This window comes from Pipistrellus kuhlii, unplaced genomic scaffold (assembly GCF_014108245.1).
Source record: "Pipistrellus kuhlii isolate mPipKuh1 unplaced genomic scaffold, mPipKuh1.p scaffold_m20_p_30, whole genome shotgun sequence".
Lineage (NCBI taxonomy): Eukaryota > Metazoa > Chordata > Mammalia > Chiroptera > Vespertilionidae > Pipistrellus > Pipistrellus kuhlii.
The window spans coordinates 426,320-453,448 of record NW_023425530.1 but is presented as its reverse complement, the minus strand read 5'-3'; the positions used below and the strand labels follow the sequence as shown (position 1 = coordinate 453,448).

Here is a 27,129-nt window from a genome sequence, read left to right as displayed (position 1 = left end):
CTGAGCCACGCCACCCAGGCAGAAATTATCCCAATTTTGAAAGGACCATACGTTTCCATATCTTTTTGCCTCAACCCCACCTGGCTAGACGGGTTGAAGCTGGTGCTAAGATCCAGGAAGTGCTGTCTTCCTCCATCAGGGCAAAGGGCTGGCTTCCTCCGGCCTCAGTTTCCCCTGTGGAACCTGGGTGATGACAGGACTCCTCTTAGCGGATGCCTGGTAGAGCCAGCAGGTAAGAGCGACAGAAGAGAGAGGCCCCAGCTGGGAGTAGAGGGCCTGAAGTCTAGGTGACGTCCAGATGCACAGGCAGCCTCAACCAGGTTCCCTTCCCAAACCAACCTCCCCAGATCCAGCTCCCCTCCTGAGCCTTCACTTAGTCCAGCCCCATCCTCTTCCACCTGGAACTTCTCAGTCCCCTCCAACATGATCCCAAGTTCTCACTCCCAGCCCCGCCTCCTCCCAAGTCTGTCCTCTCTGTACCAGCCACTAGAGGGCACCTGTGAGCACCCCAGTCAGGTCGTGCATCTCCCTTCCCCGGTCTTTCCTCCCCATAGCAGGCACCAGAGGGCGCCTGTGAGGACCCGAGGCAGGTCTCATTCTCCCTCTGCCCACAGATTCCTGGGACAACACTCTTAACAAACCAGCCAAGGCAGGAGGTACTGCCCTTGCAGGATGCTCCAGCACTCAAGACCTCAGAGCAAGGGCCCTGGTGCCCCCATCCAGCCCAGGACGGAAAGCCTTCCAAAGGAAGCCATGGCAATGGGTCCCATGAGCTCAGATTCCAGTCTGAAAGTGCCAGGATCCAGGCTAGCCACTGGGGGCCAGGTAACACCCCTGGGACCTTCAGGGCCCCTTTGCAGCCCCCACCCATCCCTGTGGCCAGCAACAGGAAATAAGGCAGAGGGGCTGCAGCATTTAGGAACAAGATTTATTCCAATTTAAAACAATCATTTCAGGAGAAAGATATGAAAAGTCAACTTCCATCAGGCGTCTCTGGATTAAGGGGTCAGGGCCCCGACACTGAGCAGAGCCTGCCGCCCACCCACCTGGACAGGACAGCTTCTGCCATGGGTTGGCATCGAGCTAATTGCACCCATCCCCCAGCACACGTGACAATACATGCATTTCAAATGACAAAAGGTTTAAAAACAGCATTTTATATAATATTTTTTAAATAGGTTAAGGTTTAAATCGTCTGAAATCAGGACTGTGTAATATACAAGTATTACCCGACAGTGTTCACCCCACCAGCCGCAAGTTCCTGCACTGCCGCCAGGGGCATTGGCACTAAGACGTCTCAGTCTCTCAAGGATTGGGTGCCGGGGAATGGCTATACTGCAGGGTGATCCGACACAGTGGGAGGAGCTGGGAGGTTGGCACGTGAGAGAAAGCATTAGGAGGAGTTCATCAGGTTGAAAATCAAAGACACTGACCAACCTTACATGGGACCGGGACCTCTGGCCCCGGCTGGCACTGGCACAAAACTGGTCTTGGATTCCCCCCGGGACACTGGATGGCCCTGCCCTCAGCTCCTGGAGTGGGGCCAGGCCCATGGAGTTCCAGAAGCCCAGTTAAAGGGGGAAAGCGGGTTTGGGGGCTTCAGCCAGCCTTGGGCTGTGGGATGCTTGGCACACTGCCTCCTAAGAGGAGTTAATTCTCCTGGTGCCTCCCCCACGTGCTCATGCCACCTCTCAAGAGCCCAATCCAGTTCCTTTTTTGTGATCTGGACCCTTGAGAAGTGCTAGGACATCAAGATGCCCACCCTACGAGGACCTCAAGTCCTCACCCGGACGGGCCCACCGCCAGCAGCACCACCTGCTTCCCCCCACTGAGGAAGAGAACGGGGATATGTTCAACCCTCTCAAATACACACATGGCACGGAAAGGACCCCTTTGGGAAACTGGCTGAGAAGCTAGGGATCGCCAGCTCATTCTGCGCCAGATGGAGCGGATTACCAGGAATGTAGCCATCCCCACTTCTGCCTGTCTTTGGCTCCCCATTGCCCTGAGGCTCTCCTGGCTTTGTCCTGCTGGTGGGATGGGGAGAGGAGGAAGTAGGGGCCAGCCACCCAGGACTGGCTGTTTGGGTGGGTTCGATTTTTGTGTTGTTTCTTTTGCATTTGTTAATGGTCCCAAAAAGGAGCAGCCACACAGACTGCTACTTTAGGGTCCAGGTTTAGTGAGCGGTCCGTTCCCCTTCACTGTGCAAAACAAAACAAACACTGTAGTGTTCAGTCTACATCAGATGAAAAGCCAACTCCCTCCCCTCAAAAGACCAGCCCCCTGCTGTGCCCTCCCTCAGAGCTGCTCTGGGAGGGGGACCTGGGCCAGGCAGCCCATGGCTCTGGCGTGGTGCATGACCATGCCTGGAGGCTGCCCAGGGCCAAGGTGCCAGCTGCTGGGTCCCACGTGACCCTCAGCAGCTCTGGGCAAAGTGCCCCTGCTGCCTGCTGGATTCCCAGGGCTCAGCAAGTGCGTGCAAGGGCGGCCACCACACCTGGGAACAACCACAGGACTCTCCCTCAACCTCTCTCTGCTTTGTGGGAACAGACCTGAGAATATTCTGAAAAAGTCCCCAGCCCACAGTCATCACTGTTTCCAAACTGGCTACAAAATGGAATGAAAGCAAAAGTGACTCTCATCCAAGTGGGTCCTCTCCTGACTCCCAGCCAAGTGGCTCCCCGGGCGCTCTCCGGCCTGGGTGGTGAGCACATGACCCTCAGGACACAGGGAGCTCCAAGCAGACCGGATGGCCCTGGAGACACAGCTCAGGGGACCCCTGAGCCCAGGACCAGGCAACTACGGAGACTGAGACAGGGTCCAGAGATTCTTCACTGCAGAGGAGCCCTTATACTTTTTGTTTTTCCTTTAAAATAAAATAAAAAAATGGTTAGGCACTTCCCAGGGTGGGCAACAGGGGGAGCCACCCACCCCCACTTCTTGGAGTCCAGTGAGCAAAAATACAGCACAGTCGTGAAGATGGCAATAACTTAAAAAAGGAAGAAAGAACAGCACAGTCTCCACGTCCCCACATCTCCACATCACGGAACCGGGGCCCGCTGGGCGGTCCGTCCCACGGTGGCCGAAGGTGCAGCCCCGAGGGCTGGGGTCGGGGCCTAGGAAGGCCTGGAGGCGCTGGGGGCAGGGCACTTGTCTCATCTCTGCTTGTCTCGTTTTTCTTTTTTTTCTTTTTCCTTTTTTTTTTTTTCTAGAAAAAGGCGAGCCACAGTCAAGGCCAGAAAAAGGCAGCCTGTGCCGCTGACAAAAGGTGAGAAGGTGCACGAAGTATATAGAAAGAAAGATGTACATCCCCTGATAACTGTGAAATAAAAACCATTTGTTAAAAATATGAAAAAAAACCAGCTCCTCTGCGGCCACAGCCGCGGTCACGTCATCACACGGAGGTGGGCCTGCGGCCCCGGTCACACCAGGTTGTACTCCTTCAGGTTGAGCTGCAGGATGGTGTCCTTGACGGCCGCGAAGACGAAGCGGATGTTCTCCGTGTCGGTGGCGCACGTGAAGTGCGAGTAGATGATCTTGTCGCTGTCGGGGTTCAGGTCCACGAACATCTTCAGGATGAACTCCCGGGCGGCCTGCGCGTCCCGCTGGGGCCCTGGGGGAGGGAGGCGGGTTAGCCAGGGACAAGGAGCGGGGACTGGGGTGCCAGCCATGGGGGCAGCCTGTGTGCCTGGGCTGCGGTGTGCCTGAGGAGGCGGCTTTCGGCGTGTGGGTGTGCAGTCTGCACAACCCGCACTCATCTCCACTGCTTGGCCCTTGGCCCACCTAGCTGGGACCACAGCCTGCTGTGCACATGGATGCTCCCATCACCTCCAAACAGGAGCCAACCTTCCTTCCAGCCTCACTTCACCAGATTACACTCACAATGCACCACAAATACACACCCGCATCCAAACACGGGCATGCATCCAAACACATGCACACGTGCCCAGACCTACATGCATGCCCACATACCCTTGCACATACAAACAGCTGCCACCCCAGCCTGGCTGTCCATCCAACTGTCCACACCCTTGCCCAGAGGCTTCTGCCCATGATTTCCGTCCTTCTTGTCTATGGTCTGCACCCGCTCTAAGCCTTGGTCCATCATCTCCACTGTCCCTTCCCAGCTAACCTCCTACTCTCCCTCCAACAGAGTTCCTGTCTGCCCCACCAACACCCCCCACCCCCGCCAAGAGGCCCAGGGGACTGAGCTCAGAGCCCAGCACCCTAATCCCTGCCAGCCTCCCTCAGGTTTTTAGGGCAGGAGCCAGTGGCCTAGATCACAAGGCCCCACCCATGACGGGTCAGACCAAGCCTGTCACCCCCAACTCAAAGTCTGGGCACTGTGTTTCACGGGCAGGAGCACTTAGGGAGATGCCCACCCGTGATCCCTGCTCTCCTAACCAGCACGGGCACCGCCACCTGCCTCAGAGGAAGGGAGTGTCGGAGCGCCCTGGGAAGACAGCTACAGCTCACACACAACAGAGTAGGGGTGCCAGAAGCCGGGACGGCTCACACAGGAGCTGCTGCCCTCCATTAGGAGCTCAGCTGTCCAGGGAGGTTGGGATGGTTGTCCTGGGACACTCTGTGTTGGCAGCACCATGCTCCTCCTTATGGCCTGGCCACTGAGCCCACATGAACTTCTCACTCTGTGTGGGCAACCAGGGACAGGCCACTGAAGGGGGGACTGGGAGCTGAACATTCCAGCGTGTCCCTCCTAGTGCTGTGTACCGACTGCAGGGTGGCCCCTCCCACAGATGGTGCTCTTCCTGGGGACAAGGCCTTTCTGCCCATCAAAGGCTTGGGAGGATCCTGGAGGAAGCAATGAGAATAGAGTGCTCTGCCTGCACTAACCATGCTCAGGCCCGAGGGAACCACCTTCCTCCTGTCAGCTGAAGGCACCGAGGCCCAAAGAGGGTGAGGGATGTGCTGGAGCCCCCAGCTCGCCTCCCCAACAGATCCGGTCAGGCTCAGGGGCTCTGGAACGTCTCCTGGTTCTGCGGGGGCCATGGAGGGAGGAGGAGGCACAGGGAGGCAAGGATCCCCCGGACTCACCATCAAACTCGGGGAAGTAGTCCACCAGGTGGGAGTACAGGATCTTGTCCTCCAGCAGGTCCTTCTTATTGAGGAAGAGGATGACTGACGAGTTCTGGAACCAGGGGTAGGTGATGATGGTCCGGAACAGGGCTTTGCTCTCCTCCATGCGGTTCTGCAGAGGGAAGGCTCGGAGATCAACGAGGCCCTGGGAGCCGCCCTCATCCGGAGCCCTCAGAAGGGCCAGGGCCGGTGAGTAGGGGAGCCCCTCGCTGCTACCCAGGGCCTCCCTCCCCTTGGCAGTCCAAGCACTGGCAGGGCGTCTCACCTCGTTGTCCGACTCTACCAGGACTTGGTCGTATTCACTAAGGGCCACGAGGAACATGATGGATGTCACATTCTCAAAGCAGTGAATCCACTTCCTCCTCTCGGACCTCTGTCCTCCCACATCCACCATCCTGCAGGTGACAGGAGTGCCCCAGGGGCTCAGTGCTGGGCTCCACAAATAGCACTACCTCCCCAGCAAGCCCCTCCCACCAGCATGCTCCGTCCGCTATCACATACACCCCAATACCCACTGAGCCCCAAGAGTGCCCCAGTACCCATTAGAGCCCCGAGGTTCTCCCAAAACAGAGCAGAGGCGGAGAGCCCCCAACACCCATTAGAGCCACAGGGCCCCTCAATGCCCCTGAACCCCATTAGGTCCCTAAGAGCTCCCCTAATACATGCTATAGCCATGAGCATCTATAATATCTGTGGGAACCAGCAGTCTCCATATCTGCAGGAGCCATCAGAGCCCCCAGATCTGTGGGAACAGGCCTCACATCTGATTTCTGCCTTAAGAGGAGACCTTGGTCTAAAGTGCCCGGTGGAGCCGAAATTGGTTTGGCTCAATGGATAGCGCGTCGGCCTGCGGACTGAAAAGTCCCAGGTTCGATTCCAGTCAAGGGCATGTTCATTGGTTGCGGGCACATCCCTAGTAGGGGGTGTGCAGGAGGAAGCTGGTCAATGTTTCTCTCTCATCGACGTTTCTAGCTCTCTATCCCTCTCCCTTCCTCTCTGTAGAAAATCAATAAAATATAAATATATATTAAAAAAATTAAAATGTCCCATTTTATTAAAAATAAATAAATAAATAAAACAAAGTGCCCGATGGAGCCCTAGCCAGTTTGGCTTAGTGGACAGAGTGTCAGCCTGCAGGCTGGACTAAAGGGTCTCAGGTTCGATTCCAGTTAAGGGCATATGCCAGGTTGTGAGCTCGATCCCCAGTAGGAGCCGTGCAGGAGGAAGCTGATCAATGATTCTCTCTCATAATGGATGTTTCTTTCTCTCTCCTTCTCTGAAATCAATAAAAATGTATTTAAAAATAAAGTGCCCAGTGGACAGGCAGTGTGTGGGGATGTAAGGTGCGAACCCAGTGGGACCTGCAATGTGGGCCCATCTTTAGACCCCACATCCCGCATCTGGAAGCACCCTCCCCTCATTGGTCGTAATGCAGCATTGTCTATAAAACACTAGCCCTAGTCTCGGCCTCCCCCACAGGGAGACTCAGACCAAGGGGCATTCAGTTGACAAACACGTGTCAGCCACTGCGAGGGAATAAAGGGACAGCTGCAGAAAGCGAAGCTGTATGTCCTGTTACTAGTGAACACAGCAGGCTGCAAAGTTCACTATCCAGCGTGAGAAGCAGGTAAGAAACAAGAAGTCCAGAAACAAAAAGGGGTGTGCGCACGCGCGCGCACACACACAAACACACACACACACACACAGGAGGGGAGTGTAGGGGGGAATGGGGACAATGTCTAAGAGACAGGGTATTTAGTTTTGGGGATTTATTTTATCTGCTGTTAATTCTCACCCGAGGATACTTCTTTACACTGACTTTTATCTTTTTTGTTAATCCTCACCGGGAATATTTTTCTATTGATTTTTAGAGAAAGTGGAAGAGTGGGGAAGAAACAGAGAGAAACATCAATGTGAGAGACACATAGACTAGTTGCCTCCCATATGTTCAGTTTGGGGCAATCCCAGTGCCAGGGATTGCCCAAAACTGAACCAAGGACCCTTCAGTCCATGGGCCAATGCTCTATACACTGAACCAAACTGACTAGGGCTTCCATTGGTTTTAAGAAAGAATGGAAGGGGAAGAGAAGGGGAAAGAGAGAGAGAGAAACATCAATGTGAGTGAGACACTGATGGGTTGCCTCCTGCACAAGCCCCAACTAGGGCCGAAGATGGAACCTGTAACTCAGGTCCACGCTCTTGACCGGGAACTGAACCCATAACCCTCCAGTGCACAGGCCAATGCTTTACCCCTGAGCAACACCAGGGCTGAATTCCCCAGGTTTTTAAAGATTTTTTACAATTGATTTTTAGAGAAAGGAAGGGAGAATGGAACATCAGTCGCCTGCTTTCTGCATGCCAAGGGGCTGAGCCTGCAACCCAGGCATGCGCCCTGGCTGAACTGGCACCTTTTGGTGCACAGACAACGCACAAACAACGGAGCCACACTGGCCAGAGTTCCTGTTTTTAAAATAAGGAAAGACTCTATTTTTAAAGAGAAAGACAAAGGGAAAGCAGCCCTCAAGCCCCAACCTGAACTGGAAAAGACGGGTATTCCTATAGCTGCCGCCCCCCCCCCCTCACACTCACACACACACACACTCACACACACACACACACTGCTGTGTGGAAGGCAGGGCTCAGACAGAAATGGCCCCAGGGAGGGCGGAGACAGGCTGCCCACCATGGCTAGCAGAGGCAAGTCCACCTGGTGGGGATTTCAGAGGGGACTCCAACAAGCACAGGTGGACGGCGGACATGCCAGGGTGACTGTGAAGGGCAGGAGGGTGGTGACAGGCCAAGAGCCCTGGTTCAGATGCCAGGCACATGATGGCAGCTGCAGCCAGTCTGGGGAATGCCATCAGGGGCAAAGTATTTGGGGTCACAGCCTTTCTTGGGGTCACAGCATGAAACTCCCCGTGCAGCTGGGCTAAAACCGGGGCCCCAAGGGCCAGGTCTCCACATGAGGTCCGCCTTTTGGGACCAGACCCATCTCACTCTCAGGCCAATCAGGCCATCATTCGGTGACATCTGAGCTCCGATCAGCGCCAGACCATTAGCCTGGCCTGCCTTCTTTGATCATACAACCAGACAACAGTGCGCTGGCTGAGGGCACAGCTGGACAAGAGGTGAGGAAGTGGACAAGAGGGGTCTCCATGAACCCTCAGCTGCCCCACAGCACCCCTGCTCTGCAGGAACTCTAGACCACCCGCCCACTCCTGCACAAGTCAGCACCCTCCCTCACACCATTGCACTGCAAAGGCCCCACCCACAGGCTGTCTCCCGAGGCTGCCTCTGGCCAGCCCCAACAGTCCCTGGGGCCTGGCTCACTCTGAAACTGGAGATGGTTACTTATTCATAAATCTTATCTCCCATCCTGGATCAGAAGCTCCCTGCAGGCGAAGACCAGGATCTCTGCTGCCCCCACAATGGGGGCTCTGGCTGGAAAGGAGCAGCCATCACAGCAGAACCCCAGCTTCCCCAGAAAGCCCCCGCCCCGGACACCAGGACACAGGCACCTGAAGATGATGTTCTCCAGGTCAAACGGGTACTCGATGATGCCGGTGGTGGGCACACGGACCCGCAGCACGTCCTGCTGGGTGGGCAGGTAGCCCGAGGTGGCAATGCGGTCCACATCGGTCAGGTAGCTGCAACAGAGCAGGAACAGGGCTGCTCAGGCCAGGCTGCAAGGGGAGGGGACATCCCAAGCAACCAGGAGGGGCCTGCAGGGTCTCACCTGAAACAGCCAGGAATACTCGGGAAAAGATGGAACAAGGCCTCCCCACCCCCACCCTGGACAGGAAGGAGCAGGTCATTCTCGGTCTCATGGGACACAAAGATGCTGATCAGGGGAAGACTTGGGAGGGACTCTCCTGCTCTAGAAGGAGAAAAGGGACCAGTGCCAGCGTTTCCAAGAGAGGCTGCCGGGCTGGATGGGTGACTTTTCAGAAATAAATTTACTATTTTAGGATCATTTCAGAGCCACAGAAAAGTTGTAGAGACACAACAGAAATTCCCAGCACACACCCACCTTCCCTTCCATGAACATCTTCAATTAATTTAGTGCATTTGTCACAACCAACCAGTCAATATTCACAGTGTCATTAACTGAGTCCACCCTTTCCCCAGGTTGCCTCAGTTTCCCCTGAGGTCCTTTCTCTTTCCCAGGACCTGACAGGACCCACATGACCTTCAGGCCGTTCTCTGGTGGGCAGGCGGGCAGCCCTCACTCACTATTTGGCGGAGTCAGAGAGCTGGTACTCCCGCCTCCGGTCATAGCACTCCTGGATGCCAGGGTCGTTCCACAGGGTCTTGATGGCGTTGACGTACCGGTGCTCAAATGTCGTCACCTTTTCCACGTCCACTTCCCGGATCAGGAGCGCGTTGGCCTGTGAGGAGAGGAGGGGAAAAGGCCGTGGGTTTGCCAACGGCCTGGACACAAGGGGTGCATCCCTCGTCCCAGGATGTGGCCACACTCAGCACCAGCCAACCAGAGTCAGAACCATAAACTCTAGTTTTGTGTAAACACGAGGGAGGAAGAACAGGTCTCAAAGCAAACCCGAGACTGGGGAATTTGGGGCAGGGCCTGCCGGGCCACCATGTCCCCCTATGTAGGAGGGGGCTTTCACAGGTGCCAATCAAGCTGTATTTAAAGAAACAGGCTGCAGGTTCATTAATAGAGCATTTCATTAATAGAGATGCTGATGGTCATCTATGGTCCACGTGTGAACTGGACTCTGAACTGGGCCTTAGCTGGAAGAGATCCTACAAATCGAGACCCAATGGGTCCGAGGCTCAAGCTGGCCCACAGCCAGGATGGCGGGGATGGTAGGGGTCCCTGAAAACCTGTGAATTGGGATAAAGGTAAGAACACACCTATCAGAGACATATTAGAAATCTGGCTGACTGGCATTCTTAAGCCTCAAAGTAAATTAATTCATTTAAGCCATATTTTGACAGATATGCACTCCATGCCATGCATTAACCCAAGGAGAACTTCTGGGCGTGTGTGAAGTCTCTGAACACAGATCTATGAAAGCAAAGTCAAATAGGCCACCAGTGAGAGCCTTGGGCCCACAGCTGGCAGGGCAGCCACTGGGAAGAGCAGGTGTCAGCAAGCACAGGCCCGGGAGAGATGAGAAAAGGTGTGCGAATAAAATTTGTTCACAGATGTCACAGCACCAGGGTTCACAGGGGACAAAAAATGCGAAGAGCCAAATGTCCATCAATGGGCGAAGGTAACCCATCCATGCACTGGATTATTATTCTGCCAGGCAAAGGAGAAAGCACTGGCACTCACTACAGTATGATGAAGCTTGAAAACAATGCTCAGTGAGAGAAGCCAGAACACAAGGCCACACTATGTGATTCCATGCATGTGACATGCTCAGAACAGGCACATCCACAGAGATGGGGAGTGGGTTCATGGTTGCCAGAGGCTGGGGAGGGAGATGGAGAGTGACTGCTAATGGGAACAGAGTATCTTTCTTTTTAAAATCCTGATCAAGGATATGTTTATTGCTTTTAGAGAGAGGGGGAGAGAAACATCGAGGTGAGAGAGAAACTTCTATTGGCTGCCTCTCGTACATGCTTTGGCTAGGGATTGAACCCACAACCTACGTATGTGCCCTGACTGATAATTAAACCTACAACTTTTTCGTGTACAGGACATTCCAACCACTGAGCCACCGGCCAGGGCAGGACAGGGCATCTTTTTGGGGAGATGCAAATGTTTTGGAATTAAATAAAGGTAATGGTGTGTGATTCTCTGCGAATGTTAAAAACGAGTTGCACACTTTAAATGGGTGACTTTTGTGGCATATGAATTCCATCTCAACAGAGCTGTTAAAAAACAAAACAAAAACAACACACAGCAACAACAACAAAACACGAGAGGGAAGCGCCACCTCCCTGGGTTCACCAAGGGGCCAAAGGTGGTGTGTAAAGCGCCTGGTAGGACAAGGTCTCTTCTGAGGGACTAGACACCAGGAGTTCACACCAGGCAGCTAACCTGTCGGCTGGCCTCCCAGTCCATTAGAATGGGGCACTTACAGCGACCTGACAGGGGAACCTGGGGTTCCTCCGAATGTGTGGGCTCAACAGTGGCCCCACCATCTCCTTCAGGTGGCACTCCCCACGGCCTACGGCCTCACCTTGTTTTGCTCGTACTTGTACAGGATCTTCAGAGTCTCCATGGCCCGGATCATGGCCTGCATGGCAGTGAAGATGTTCTGGTAGACCAGCTTGGTGAAGCCCCGCTTATCCTCCTCCGAGTAGCCAGCCCCATGGATGATGCGCATCTGCTTAATGAACGTGCTCTTCCCGCTCTCACCCGTGCCTGCAACATGCAACATTTGCCCCGTGAGACAGAACAGGGATCCAGACCCACATGCTAACAGCTCACACTCGCCTTTCCCCTGTGTCCCCTCACTTGGCACACCAGTAGCTGAGTCTCTGGGACACATGCTTCTGACTCCAAGTGGCTCGCCCATCTTCAGAGGAGACATGGGACACACTTGACCAACAGGCGACCACTCTTTGAAGCACATCCCTGAGATTTGCCTTGGTCATCCTCCCACTTGCACCTGTTGTACACAAGAGGAAACTGAGGTACGGAAAAAGGAAGAATGACATATGCAGGGTGTTGAGCCCCTAGGCCCATAGCAGGTAGGCCCCTCCTCCCAAGTGTCCTGTCAGGTCACAGCGACAGGTGAGTGGCCACCTCACTGGGTATGAGTCAGCAGAGCACCCGAGTTTAACAGGGCTGCATATGAAGATTCGGAATCCCGTAGAAATTACACGTCTCTCCACCAGAGGCTGCCACCTCCTTACGAGTCAGGCTTAGTAACCTCTCCCTTGGAGTGCACTCAGCCCTTTCCCAAGCCCACCCTGGATCCCTTCCTAATCTGGCAATGTCTGTTGACCTCCCACCACTCGTCTTCAATGAGTCCCTCTAGAACACATGTGTCAAACACAAGGCCCGCGGGCCAAATCCGTCCCGCCAGGCCTTGCAATGTGGCCCGCACCGCGCTGTCATCACTGCACTCTGCTGCGTTTCCATCACAATGACAGTTTATGACTGTTCAGTAAACCATTCGGCCCGCGATTTAGGCTGGATTTTAGATTTTGGCCCCTTCTCTGATTGAGTTCGACACCCCTACTCTAGAACATCTCCTTTGGGGCAGAAGTTTGGTATCTGCATCTCAGGCCACAGCACTGAGGACCAAATCGAGTCGTAGGAATTAGGATCATCACCGCAAGAAGCTCCTTTCTGATTAGCTCCAAACTTGTAACCCAACCCAATATCAAGCCATCCTGAAGGCTCTACCCCACGTGACCACAGCACTGCGTCCCATGTCCACCCTGGGTATCACCTTTCTGCCCTCCATCACCACATCCACTCTTATCTGTTCTGGAAACCATGCCAATGGGAGCATCACCGAACCCGTGTGTCTCATTTCTTCCTCAATAAGCATGCAGGGATACCACCACTTTTCTGGGCTTTTCTGGGGTGTGTGCTCTGATCCCCAACCTCAGAGAGGGGCACACTGAGGCTCTGCTGCCTCGACAAATCAGAAAGTCAGGAAAAACATGTGAAAGGGGCCACTCAGCTGGCTGTGTCCTTACCTCAGCCTCAAGATGAGGCCCTGGTCTCAATACACGCCATTCAACCAGGAGTCCTCTGTGCCTCCGATCCCTCCAGCCCCATTTGGTCAGCCCACTTTTGTACACCCACATGCACACGCATAGGGACAGCAACTGCAGTGGGGGTTTTTTTGTTTTGTTTTTTAATATATTTTATTGTTTTTGTACAGAGAGGAAGGGAGAGAGATAGAGAGCTAGAAACATCGATGAGAGAGAGTCATCGATCAGCTGCCTCTTGCACACCCCCCACCGGGGACATGCCCGCAACCAAGGTACATGCCCTTGACCAGAATCGAACCCGGGTCCCTTCAGTCCCCAAGCCGACGCTCTATCCATTGAGCCAAACCGGTTTCGGCTGCAGTGGGTTTTAATGTGTCTACAAACTTGGTAGAAGCTGAGGCCTCCCACCTACATCCACATGAGGAAGCCCCTGGAAGGGTTTCCTCCAGCCCCTGATGACTGCTTTACTGCAGACTCATGAGAGACTCTCAGCTAGAAACCTGAGAATCTTCAGAGATAACAAGTGTTTGCAATTTTCAGCTACTAAGTTTTGGGGTGATTTTATTTTATTTTTAATATATTTTTATTTCAGAAAAGGGAGAGGGAGAGTCAGAAACATCCATGATGAGAGAGAATCGTTGATTAGCTGCTTCCTGCATGTCTCCCATGGGGGATCAAGGCTACAACCCTGGCCTATGCCTTGATCAGAATCGAACCTGGGACCCTTCAGTCTGCAGGCTGAGGTTCTATCCACTGAGCCAAACCAGCTAGGCTGGGAGTGATTTCACAGCAAGAGAGAACTTCTACATTCTAAGAATGCACTGTCTCAGGCCCTCAATAACACAACACAGGTCCCCTCACAGACTGAACCCCTGAACCCCCTTTTGGGGACTCAGAATATCCCAAACTTGCCGAACCCATCCCTCTAGGCTCATCTTTAGCACTTTCTGTGAGTTGACCTGCGCCTACCCACCTCCAGGTGTTTGCCAAAGCTATGCCTCTGTCCATGGTGCCATCTGCTCACAGCCACCTGTGACCTGGCCTGTGCCCAGAAACCCTGAGCCCAGGCAGCAGCTTCCCTGGACACGGGGAAGCAATGCCCCTGCCTGTGTGAGGAGTCTCTGCAGGGTCTGTCACCAGCCTCTGTGACAGGCAGCCCTGGAGAAGAGACGATTCCATGGGCCCCAGTGATCACTGCCAGCAGCCAGGAGGCCTTCAACCAGCATCCAGTAACTGACCACAGATGCTTGAGCTCACTCAGGGAAACCCGAGTCACAAATGAGACACATCACAAAGCAGGGACCTTGGCTGTGGCTGCCTTTCTGGTAGTTTTTAAAATATATATATATATATATATATATATATATATATATATATATATATATATATATTGATTTCAGAGAGGAAGGAAGGAGAGAAACATCAATAATGAGAATCACTGATTGACTGCCTCCTGCATGCCCCCTACTGGGGATCAAGCCCACAACCTAGGCATGTGCCCTTGACCAGAATCAAACCTGGGACCCTTCAGTCCACAGGCTGACACTCTATCCACTGAGTCAAACCGGCTAAAGCTCTGGTGCTTTTATTAACCAACTCAGGTTTTTTATGGAATAAATAAATATGACTTTGGTTCCGTCATCAAGTAGTAACGACCGCCATACCACCCCCTACCATTCTATCTCAGACAATCACCTCGGCCATGAGATGTACAAGAGGACAAAGGCTCACTTGCCCCAAACCCACCTGAGTTCCAGAGGCAGGAGGGGTGTGGTCTGTGCATGGGCATCATGTCCCAGCTGGATCCTCGCTGCCCCTCCTTCACACACTGCAGGGAGGGGCAAGTGGTGTGGTAGGAATGTGATTTCTTTTTTTCTTTTTCTTTTTTTTAATATATATTTTATTAATTTTTTACAGAGAGGAAGAGAGAGGGATAGAGAGAAACATCCATGAGAGAGAATCATTGATCGGCTGCCTCTTGCACACTCCCCACTGGAGATGTGCCCACAACCAAGGTACATGCCCTTGACCAGAATCGAACCTGGGACCTTCCAGTCTATAGGCCAACGCTCTATCCCTGAGCCAATGCAACCTCAGGATTGGTCTTGGCAGGAATGTGATTTCTAATACATTTTCCTCTTGGCCAGGGTCCCCACTTGGTATTGTTGACAGGTCATTCTCTGTGGGGGGAAGCTCGTCCTGGGCATTGTAGGGTGTTAAGCAGCATCCCTGGCTCCACTCAAGGTCAGGAGCACCCCCAGTAGTGACAACCACAGATACCCCTAGATACCACCTAGTGTAGTGTAGGGAGGGGATTAGTCCCATTTTTGACAAAATGCTATTACACAAAGGTAACTGCCTTGCTGGTCTGTCTGAAAGGCTCTCTCACTGGAAACAGTAAAACAGATGCAAGAATGAAAGCCAAACGCCCGATGCAGCCCCACAGGTCAGCCTGAAGCCGAGCCGGGCAGGTCCCACGCTTAGTCCACAAGGCCCTCGTGCTGCCAACACCTCAACTACAGAAGGAACAGTAGCCCGGGCTTTCACATGAGGATGCTAGGAGGACAAGTGAAGAGTCTGAAAACCAGATCACTGCTCAAATGAGAAAGGAACTGGCCTCACACTGGCTTTTTTTTAAATGGAGGCAAAAATGACAATGAGAGCCCCCCAGAGAGCTCCCCAGAGGCAGTACAGGCACACTGGGTATGTGTGTGTGTGTCAGTCATACACACATACATACACACATGCAGTCTATGTAGTAAATCAGCATGTGACACTGTTTGGGCCCCAGGAGAGGAGGGGAGATGCGAGGGGAGTGTCTGTGGGGAGGGGTCCTGAATGCCACCTTAGGACTGGCGAGAAGCCACCAGCCCCTGGAGACATCAGGGGTCCTGGGTGAAATGTGTGCCGAAGGTCATCAAACTCCTGTGGTCATCCAGTCTGCAAGCTCTCCCCTGCTACAGACAGCAGCCGTGATCACCTCCAGAAGAGGCAAAACACACACAAAAGCACAAGTACAATACATGAGGTATTGGAGCTGTTAACTCACCTAATTGTGGCAATTGTTCACAATACAAACCTGCTTCAAATCATCATGCTGTACACCTTAAACTTACATGTTACATATGAATTGTGTCTCAGTAAAACTAGGAGGAAAAGCAAGAGACATCCCAAAGGTAAGGGCTATGATGTGGAATGGTCAGTGTGACATCAGTTTTCAAGTAAAAACAGAAAAAGGACGGTGGCAGCTGCAGAGATGGAAGGTCCATTGAAGAGGGCAACATGTGCTTCTCATTATCAGTGATCTGAGCCAACAGAGACTGAGTGGGGAGAGCCAGTGCCAGCTCTGAGTAAGCCTCAAAGCCAGAAGCAGTGGCAGGGAGCAGGAGCCAGCAGGGCCCTCTGCCCTGGAACAGGCCAGGTCCAGCTGGCCTGAGAGGTACTCAGCCACTGATATGCCCAGGAGGGGAGGGAGGGACAGACTCTGGGCCACACAGTGCCAGCCAAAGTAACCTGTTTCAGATGCTCTGGCTGTGGCCTTCATTTTGAGCTGCCCTGTCTCCTGGCCAACCAGCTACTGCCACATCCTGTCAGCACATGTCACTTGTGACAGAATCTCTGACCCGAGTATCCCCCACATACCTGACCCAATGTCCACCTGCCCAGAGAAGTCTCATGCCACTCTCCCAGTCTACTGCAGACTCCCCCAGGGTCCTGGTCAGCGCCGCCCTCCTGGCCTCCAACTCATCCTGCCCAGTCATGCTCCCCTTGGGAGATCTTGTCACATAAAAATGTGCAAGACACCAATGATCAGACCTCATTCTGTCCACGTGAACTGGTCCACAGCACCCAATGTACCCCCAACCACAAAGTGGGTAGCTGCTCCGAACTCACACACAGTATTCCCGGAAGCTTTCTTTATTCATAACGGATTCATGCATGGGGTGGGATGGCGGGAAGGGGGGGGGGAGGGGCTTCCAGCATGGCCAACGCCCTCTCGCAATCCAGGACTCCTGGGAGGAGATGTAGCAGTGCACCAAGTGGCAGGCGGCCAGGGAGAAGTCCAAGCAGGGGTCGGCCCGTGCCACTCACTCCGCTGTGCCTGCTCAGTCGTGCTGCCACGGAGTCAGGAGAGGCTCCCCCACCACAGCTGAGCTCACCTGCCTTAAGCCCAGCTTCTGGCTGAGCACACTAACCACCAGGAGGCAGCTCCTAACGTCTGCCCCCTGGTGGTCAGCACCCATCATAATGACTGATTGACCGATTGTTCCAGTCATTGGTCATAAAGGTCACTTAGGCATATATATATATATATATATATATATATATATATATATATATATATATCCAAAGAGTGGCATTGGTCCCGATGTTCTTCACCCAGTAGATGGTGACAAACTGTAGCCCACCTGTACCAGACACTACTCAGCAATGAAAAGGAAGCCCCATGGACATACCCAACAGCTGATGGGCTCCACAGAATTATGCCAAGTGGGGAAAAACTCAACCCCAGGAGACTATATGTCTTCTGATCCCGTATAAACTTAAAATAGGTAAAAGACTTAAATGTAAGCCATGAGACCATAAAAATCCTAGAAGAAACCATAGGCAGCAAAACCTCAGGCATCTCTCGTATCAATATGTTAAAGGATACATCTCCTAGGGCAAAGGAAACCAAGGAGAAAATAAACAAATGGGACTACGTCAAAATAAGAAGCCTCTGCAGAGCAAATGAAACCATCAACAAAGTGAAAAGGGAGCCGAAACCGGTTTGGCTCAGTGGATAGAGCGTCGGCCTGCAGACTGGGGGGTCCCGGGTTCGATTCCAGTCAAGGGCATGTATCTTGGTTGCGGGCACATCCCCAGTGGGGGGTGTACAGGAGGCAGCTGATTGATGATTCTCTCTCATCAGTGTTTCTGACTCTCTACCCCTCTCTCTTCCTCTCTCTGAAAAATCAATAAAATATAAACTTTTAAAAAATGAAAAGGGAGCCCACTGTATGGGAGAACATATTTGGCAAAGATACATCTGATAAAGGTTTAATATCCAAAATATGTAAGGAACTTATACAGCTTAACAAAAGGGAGACAAACAATCCAATTAAAAAATGGGCAAAGGACCTAAATAGACATTTTTCCAAAGAGGACATATAGATGGCCAAGAGACATGAAAAAATGCTCAAGCCCTGGCTGGTTTGGCTCAGGGGACAGAGCGTTAGCCTGGGGACTACAGGGTCCTAGGTTCAACTCCAGTCATGCCCAGGTTTCAGGCTCAATCTCCAGTAGGGGGCATGCAGGAGGCAGCCAATAAATGAGTCTTTCTTGCCGGGACCGGTTTGGCTCAATGGATAGAAAGGCCTGCGGACTGAAAGGTCCCGGGTTCGATTCCAGTCAAGGGCATGCACCTTGGTTGCGGGCACATCCCCAGTGGGGGGTGTGCAAGAGGCAGCTGGTCAATGTTTCTCTTTCATCGACGTTTCTAACTCTCTGTCCCTCTCAATTCCTCTCTGTGTAAAATCAATAAAATATATATTTTTTTAAAAATGATTCTTTCTCACCATGGATGTTTCTCTCTCTCTCTCTCGCCCTTCCTCTTTGAAATCAACAAAAATATATCTTTAAAAAATGCTCAAAGTCACTGATTATCAGGAAGATGCAAATTAAAATGACAATGAGGTATCACTTCACACCTGTCAAAATGGCTACCATCAACAAATCAAAAAATGACAAGGATGGGAGGACAAGGATGGGAGAAAAGAAACCCTAGTACACTGCTTGGTGGGAATGCAGAATGTGGCAACCATTATTGAAAACAGTATGGAGTTTCCTCAAAAAATTAAATATGAATATGCATTTGACCCAGTGATCCCACTTCTAGGAATATATCCTAAAAGACCTGAAATTCCAATCAGAAAGAATATATGTATCCCTATGTTCATAGCAGCACAATTTATAGTAGTTAAGATCTGGAAACAGCCCAATTGTTCATCAGTAGATGAGTGGATTAAAAAAAAAAGTTGTGGTACACACACCATGAAATACTATACAGCAGTAAAAAAGAAGGATCTCTTACCCTTTGAGACAGCATGGAGGGACCTGGAGAGTATTATGTTAAGCGAAATAAGCCAGTCAGAGGAAAACAGTATCACATGATCTCACTCATATAGAATCTAATGAACAAAACAGATGGCAAAGACTGTGGAATCTCAGAGAGAAGGCAGGAGAGGGTGGGTGGGTGGGAGATCAACTGAAGAACTTGTGTGTGTATATATGTATATGTATATGTATATGTATATGTATATGTATATAAATATATATATATGCAAAACCATGGACAAGGCAACAGGGTGATAATGGCCTCGGGCAGGGGGTGGAGGTGGATTAAAAGAGGTCTAACTATAGAGATGGATGGATGGATGGATGGATGGATGGATGGGTGGATGGGTGGATGGATGGATGGATGGGTGGATGGGTGGGTGGGTGGATGGATGGATGGATGAATGGATGGGTGGATGGGTGGATGGGTGGGTGGGTGGGTGGGTGGGTGGATGGGTGGATGGATGGATGGGTGGATGGGTGGGTGGGTGGATGGATGGATGGATGAATGGATGGGTGGATGGGTGGGTGGGTGGGTGGGTGGGTGGGTGGGTGGGTGGATGGATGGATGGATGGATGGGTGGATGGGTGGGTGGGTGGGTGGATGGATGGATGGATGGATGGGTGGATGGGTGGGTGGGTGGGTGGGTGGGTGGGTGGGTGGATGGGTGGATGGGTGGATGGGTGGATGGGTGGGTGGGTGGGTGGGTGGATGGATGGATGGATGGATGGATGAATGGATGGGTGGATGGGTGGGTGGGTGGGTGGATGGATGGATGGGTGGATGGGTGGATGGGTGGGTGGGTGGGTGGGTGGGTGGGTGGATGGATGCCAGGAAGGGCAGGGGCATGGGTAGAAAAGAGTCAGATGAGGTTCCCTGTGGTGCTAGAAGTGTAAAGGCCCTGATGGAGATGTGGATTCAGGTGCTTGCACAGGTAATGACACCGTGGGGAAGTGATGCATGTGTACACCTCCCTGAAGGAAGCTGAGTAGCTCCAGGTCCTGGCTGCGGTTAGACCTCAAGTTTATGTCCATGGATCCCTTTGCACCGCCTACCCATAGGTTTTCGGTAACAGGACCAGCCCCATGTTTTGAGAGGAAGTCTGCCTGCAGCTGTGTGCCAGAGTTCATACCACTATTATAATAAATACAAATCACCTCATGGGCCCATCCCTCCAACCTACTGAGCTCCTGGCTCGGAAACCCAAATTCACGGATTCCAAGAAATACCCAGCACCCGACACACCAGCTGTTCTTTCCAGAAGTCATCCTTGCTGTTCACTCTGTATCTGTAAGGTCCCCATTTTCAGCACGCCGAGGACCAGCTCCCCAACAGAGGGTCTGCCTGCAGCCTCCTGCCTGTCAGCCCCCCTCACAGGCCTGCAGGTCACTCCCTACGCACACTTAGTCCTGCACCATCAGGAGAATAGTCTGAGTGCTGCCTCAGCTGAGACTAGAGAAGAGGAAGGAAAACAAGCCCCTCTGTGATGGGTGGAGGCTGCCAACCTGCCTTCACTGATTGGCAGAGAACTCGGGTGGTAGATTGGATTGAAGGAAATCAGTCTGAGCCTTGAGCCCAGGCAAACACCTCCAAATGTGGGAGAGAAAAGGGGTTCAACCCCCTGCCGGCCACAACCTGAAGAGCAGGAAGGCTGACACTCATCTGATGTCACTGACACACTGAGTACGCCGTACCCACAGCCCCACGGCAGGTGACCGCAGAATAGCAATAGAACCCAAGTGTTAGATCAGAAGCGGGGGTTTGGGGCCGGCACTGGGCTGTCCACCACTCTGGGATGTGAGCAGTGACGCCAAGAACCCACAGGGTCCCAGGGAGGCCCAGGCATAGCACTGCGGGGGACCTGGAAACACTGCCTGGAAATACAACATGGACCTCGAGCTGTGACAACAGCTCCAGAATCAAAGAGGGTGCGACCTTATGCAGAGAGACTCAGAAAACACAAAATCCTCGAGCAGCTAAGGAAAGCTATTACACACTCCTCTCACCCCCACTTAGTCATTCGGCGATACAATTATCATTCCACCTCCCACTGGACAGGTGAGGGATCAAAGGCACAGAGAGGTGAGTGGCTTTGCTGAGATCACAGAGCTGGTAACTATGGGAACTCAAAAGACGGGTCTTCTTGCTTCACAACCACAGCGTCTCGCCCATCCCCAGACTTCCACGTCTCCTGTTCCACCACCACCACCGCCACAGGGAAGTGAGAAAACCTAAGTGCACTGGGGGAAGTGCTCCTTGGCCAGAAAGAGAACCAGTGGCACCTGCACTGATAAGAGACAGGAAGGAGGACAGAAAGTGTGAACCTCTGGACTCATCTTATCTCTGCGCCAAGGCAAGGTCAGTGAAGCTGACTTCTGCCCAGGAGCCTCCAAGGTGCGACACCTTTGGTCAATGCTGCCTGCTGTAACTGAGGCCACTGTGCAATAGCCCAGCAGCACTGGCCATCCCAACCATTTTGCTGGGTGTCTTGTGAGCCCCCATCTTTATTCCCACCTGCTGGGCCTTCTCACAGCCTTTTCTGAAGCCTCTGAAGGTCAGTGGGCCTGGCATGAGCCCCCCAGTTCCATTCATCCCTGCCATCTAGCCCAACTAGATGTGGGTGCGTGGGCAGAGTTCAGGAACTGGAGGACAGGGCCGGATGGACCCCGCCCACCCATCCAGCCCAGCTACAGACATCCCCATCCACTCAGATGAGAGGAACAATGGGAACTTGTCTCCTGGTCATACTCCCCGCCCCACTCCCTGGTCTCCCTGAGGGGTCCGACCTGTCAACTCTAATCCCTTCCAACTCTATGTCTCCACATCCCCTATCCCAATCGAGGTCCACAGCAAACTAACATGACATCCAAAAAGCATTTTCTACCGTCTCATCTGGAGCTGCTCCTTCTAAGGTGCTTGCAGTGCACCCACCTCACACAGAACCAATCAGGGGCTGCGGACAGGAAAAGTGCCAGCCCTAGCCAGTTTGGCTCAATGGATAGAGCATCAGCCTGTGGACTGAATGGTCTTGGTTTCGATTCTGGTCAAGGGCACGCACCTCCATTGCAGGCTTGATCCCTGGCCAGTTGGGGCACAAGCTGGGGCGCAGGAGAGAGGCAACCATCGATGTAGCTCTCTCACACCAATGTTTCTCTCTCTGTCTCTTCCCCTCCCTTCTACTCTCTCTAAAAATCAATGGAAAAATATCCTCCTGTGAGAATGAAGAAGAAAAAAAGGAAAGAAAGAAAGAAAAAGTACCCTGATGGCCAAATCCATGACAGCCGAGCTCTGGGACCCAATTCTGGGGACCCTGCTGTGAGAGAGAGGGAGTTGACAGACCTAGGGCACAGGAACTATGAACATTCCCTCCCACGAGCCAGCCACCTGAGGTATGGAATCTGTTCTCTGAGCAGCGTGAGTTACACCAAAAAATAACCCTGCACTCGGCTTCCCAAAGCCCAGAATCCCATCCAGTGCTCACAGACACCAGGGAGCAGGCCACCAAGGCTGACTATCCCATTGACCAGGCTGCAGCTGCAAGCTGGGAAAGGGGTGCCTTTGGGACCAGAGATGGGACCACTCCTCCCTCTGCTCTCCAGCTCTATCCACCCTCATGGCCCGGAGTCCCAGACCAGAGGCACCCACCCACCCCAGGGCCAGGACAGAGGACAGACAAAAGCAATCCTCTGGCAGAGGCCCCCGTGTAAGCTATGTCTGGTGTCCTAACGCCAGGGCCACAGGCGGTGGTAACTACAACGTGCTGTGGGGCTGCACCTAGGAAGACTCCACCACAAGAAGCAGAAAGTGAAACCTCCTGTGGTTAAATGTCTGAGGCTGAGCACTTCCTCCAGTCTCACCGCAGTGACCGGCACAGCTAGGCACACACAGAGCCCAGACCGGAAGCACAGTCGTCTGTGCCAGCTCTGGCCCCAGAGCCTGGTGACACACCTGGTGAGGCCATGCTCCGAAGGCCTGCAACACTAACTGTCCTTTGTGGGGAGTCAGCCCTGTAGGCCCCATGGGACCAGGCTCTGGGTGTCTTCCTGGGACTTGCAAGGTAACAGAGGACAGAGGGGTCCAAGGGCCGTCTTGGCTCCTGAGGCACTTCCAGGGACTGCACCCGGAAAGCAAACCCTCTTAGCCAAAAACATTTCATTTCAAGCACAGTAAGACTCCTGGGGTGCATGGAGGTCCTTCCACAGCCCCAGGGGAAATCCAGGGACAGACAGGCTATCAATGGGTGCTTCCTGCTCTCTCGATCTGCAGGGGACCTGGCCAGGCCTCTCTGCCAGGAGCCAGTGACCACGCTCTGTTCTGCACCTCAAAGCACTGGGAGGCGCGCCCTTCCCGCTGGAGCCACCACACCCCATGCCAGATTCCGAGCCTTTTCACCGCCCTGTGGGGCCCAGAGCTGGCCAACAGGAAGCCTGCGGAACTGACCGCCCTGCTTTATTTAGAAATCCCTGGAGCCACTGGGCTCAGCCCGGGCAGGCTGCTGGGCCTCTGGGCCTCTGAAACGGGGCTCCCACGAAAGGTCTTACATTTCAAATGGGAAACTTGCCTCAAGGGACAGATAAGGGACCCCCTCAGTGGTTTTCTATCAAATGACAGAAGCCAGTGGGCCTGCCTGGGATCCCTGCCCCAGAGCTCCTTATGGCCTCAGGGTTCTGGTCCACAGGAGAGGAGAGTGATGCATGCTGTCGGGGCCTGCAGCACAGGCATACGCGCCATCCTATTCCCAACAACAGACAGAATATTAACAAGGACACTGCCTGGAACACCATAGATATGACATTGAAGACCTGTATCCATACATTCACATGTATACTGAGTGTTGAGTGCACACATACATGCACGCACACAGCTTTGGACTCTACAAACAAAAATGCCCACTTTTTAAGCACTCACAAAACATTTGACAAAATAATCTACACTAATACACTAGCTCTGCAACACGCATTTTATACTGTTACCACGGGGTAGGGGCTCTCAAACAGAGGTAGTCCTGCCCCCACAAAGTATACCAGGCCATGTCTGGGGACATCTGTGGTTGTCAGACTGGGGGTGCTGGCATAAAGTGGGTGGGGCCAGAGATGCTGCTCAGCTCCCCACGGTGCCCAGGATGGCCCCCTACAGAGACTGACCTGGCCCCAATGTCCCATGCCAAGGGGGAGACCTGCTGTATGAAAAAGAGAAGCCTCTTTGAGATTTAAAAAGGAGCTATGGAGGGCGCACTGGGGTCAGAGCCCAAGAGGTTCCCCCAGTCCAAGGGTCAGAGTCCAGCTCTAGGAGCTCCCCAGGCAGGTCATTCTTGCCACCAGGATGGGACATTAAAACCCCCACCAGGCAGAGCGGTCCCTTAGATCACATGAATGCAGAACTAAGGAGATAGGGGACCCACCTGGTGAAGCGGGCAAGGGCTTCTCCAGTGACAGTAATTTGCTCCACCTGGTTCTAAGCCCAGGTGCCAAAGCAGACAGCACCAGAACCTCGGAAAACAAGACCCCACACACAGAGATGCCACCGGGACATGGAAGCTGTCACTCCACCAGGAGCAGCTGGGGTGGAAGCCCTCAGCCCAGACTATAGCTGGAAAGCTCAGTCTGCCCCTGTAAAATGGGGACAGTCCCTAGCCAGTGGCTGGCTTGTGGGGAGGGGGGCTAAAATGAGTCCTACAAGCAGTTGGGTACCAGGCGAAGGGTACTCAGTAAGAATGCCCTCCCTGCATCCTCATACCCCACGCCGTCCTCTGGTCATCAAAGTCTTCCCAACAAGGAAGACTGCCCACCTGATCTAAAAGGACAGGCTGCCTGGTAGTAAGTGTTCCCAGGGTTCCCAAAAAGGTCCCAGGCCCAAAGCCTGCAGGATCACTGGGTAAGGAGGGCCTCAGGGTTAGTCCTCACCCCACACATCTCCTGGGCCTCTGCCCTGCACTGATAATGATCCTCCTCATGTCAGAACCCTTCACCTTGGACCTGAGAGCTCACAACACCCTCAGTGTCTTATCTGACCTCCATGCTTGGGACGTGACCTCAAGAAACAGGTACCTGATCCCCCACTGTGCTGGCTGGGTGCCCTCAGGAGAGAAGGGGTGGGACTACAGACACAGGTGCCTCTGCAACTGCCTCCCCCACGTCTTGGCCAATTCCAGACCCGCTGCAGGGCTCCTGGGGAGCCAGGGAGAACGCAGAGGCACACCAAGGCTGCAGGAGCATAGGCTGCTGACTTGTGGCCTTGACCCCCCACATCAATGCGAAGCCTGGACAGACTCGGGACAGGCTGCAGGGCACCTGGAGACTCACACAGGCCCCAATCAAGGCCAGCTGATGATAATGCTGAGACACTTCTAATTTATAACGACCCCCCCCCCCCCCCCGCTTTTTAAAATAAACTCTACTGCCCACTGCAAAAGCCACCTCCACAAAGTCCTCCCAAGTGCCACTCAGATACCATTGCAAGTTTCTGTCCAACTTTAAGGTTGCTCTCTGCCTGTCTTTTCTCAGAGATAGTCTACTTTATGGTCTTTAGGTAAATCAGAATATACATTTGGAAAATAAGCAGAGAAGGTATTTCATAAAAGGGAGATGCAATGCATTCCAGGCAAGACCAGCTGCCTCTCGAAGGCCCACCAATGCCTCTCTTCATCGTGAGGAGCCCCACACCACCTCAGCCCGCCCCCTTCTCCCGCCCAGGCCCATCAAAACCACCTCTAGGCAGCTTGCAAGCTTTCCCAACTTTCCCCGCAGTCCAGGAATGAAATGGAAGCAGGACTCACAAAGGGCAGGGCCCAGGTTTCTGTTTTGTAAATGACCTTCTTGCCTTTGACGGCAGAGGTAAGTCCTTCAACAGCCCTTATTTGGGGTGACAACACTTTGCTGACAGCTGGGCCAACTCACTCCCTGCAACAGGTGTGCCCTGGGGAGACAGGATCGGGGAACAGGAATCTTCCCGTGAGGAGGAGGACGACCCAGGAGAACCGGCCCCCACCAAGGCAGAAGTTAGAGACTTGGGGGCGGTGGACGAGTCCCCAGTTCTGAAAACCTGCAAAGGCTCCACCTGCCCCCAGCCTCCAGCCAAAACAGAAACCTCCAGAAGAAAGGTTGTCGCCCATGGTGTGTGTACCCCTTTCCCTCAGGGGGCACGGAGGAGCAGAAATGGCTTAAGGAATGGGGGCAGGTGGGGGACAGGCCCCGAGTGTAGGGACCAAGGCTCCACTTGGTGGGAAGGGTCTGAGATGGGATCTTGGGAGGTGAGGGGCGCGTCTGTGGATTACAGTCCAAAGGTCTAGGCCTGAACAGAGACGCTGGGGGCATCTTGGGGGACCCTCGTAGAAACAGAGGGCCAGCCCGATGCAGGAAGGGGGCTCATCTCTTGAGAAGGGGCAGAGGACAGACCTTCCAGGACAACAAAGTAGGGCTGACCCAGCAGAGATCAGGGACCCCTGGCTGGCCCTGAGGACCCTGGATACGGATGTGGACAGCAAAGGCAGGAGGTGACTCCTAGAAACTCGGCATGGGCCATAGAGACAGGGGCTGGCTCTGAAGAAACGGGGACCTCCTGTGGACAGCACAGGCAGGGGCGCGGACAGACCCCGAAAACCAGGTCCCCCGCCAAAGCACAACACAGGCAGGAGCTGAGCCCCAGGCCGCGGATGCCGCCGTGGACAACACGGGCCCTGACTCCGAGGCCCAGCCCCGCACCGCGGGCTGCACAGGCAGAAGCTGGCCCCCAGGCCCCAGGCCGCCTGCGTGGACGGCACGGCCGGGCTGACCCCCAGGCCCCCGGCCCGGCGCGGACGGCATAGCGGCGGCGGCCCCGCCCGGCCGCACGCGCACCGCCGCCGCCGCGGACCCCGCAGGCCCGGCCGCACTCACCGAGCAGCAGCAGCTTGAGCTCGCGACGGGCGTCGCGCTTATCCCTCCGCAGCTGCTTCTCGATCTCGGCGTTGATCCTCTTGGACTCCTTCACCTCATCGCTGAGGCAACACGCCATCATGGACTCCAGAGTCATCGTCCCGGCCCCGGCCGCCCGCCGGCCACCCCCGCCGCCGCCCCCCGGCCCGGCCCGGCCCTCGCCTGGAGCCGCCCCGGCCGCGCCCGCCTGGCTCTCTGCGCTAGGCCCCCGGGACGGCCGGTCTGCTCGGCTGCCTGCGAATGGCGGTCCCGCTCGGCCACGCACTCCAGCCCTGCCGCCTTGCCGCCCCGAGCCCGCGTCGCCGCCGCTACCGCCGCCGCCGCCGCCAACCGCAGCCGCTGCGACCAAGCGACAGCGCCGCACAACCTAACCCGCGC

At 53.9% G+C, this 27,129-nt stretch overlaps 1 protein-coding gene across 1 annotated transcript; it reads right to left on the bottom strand.

The window, feature by feature from the left end:
* Positions 1–914: 914 nt before the first annotated feature.
* Positions 915–27,129, bottom strand: GNA11 (G protein subunit alpha 11). Its single transcript, XM_036459833.2, has 7 exons — positions 26,713–27,129; positions 11,250–11,434; positions 9,331–9,485; positions 8,616–8,744; positions 5,363–5,492; positions 5,056–5,209; positions 915–3,613 (listed from the first exon to the last, which is right to left on the bottom strand). Exons 1-7 carry the CDS (start codon positions 26,846–26,848, stop codon positions 3,423–3,425), a joined length of 1,080 nt encoding a protein of 359 aa, XP_036315726.1. The 5' UTR covers positions 26,849–27,129; the 3' UTR covers positions 915–3,422.

Bases quoted from the DNA above. Each gene is read 5' to 3' on its own strand.
- GNA11 (XM_036459833.2), bottom strand. From the start codon at position 26,848: ATGACTCTGGAGTCCATGATGGCGTGTTGCCTCAGCGATGAGGTGAAG. The intron at 9,486-11,249 runs GTGAGGCCGTAG...CTCTCCTCACAG, and splicing joins ACAAGTACGAGCAAAACAAG to GCCAACGCGCTCCTGATCCG. The intron at 8,745-9,330 runs GTGAGTGAGGGC...GCTCTGTTGCAG, and splicing joins CTCTCTGACTCCGCCAAATA to CTACCTGACCGATGTGGACC.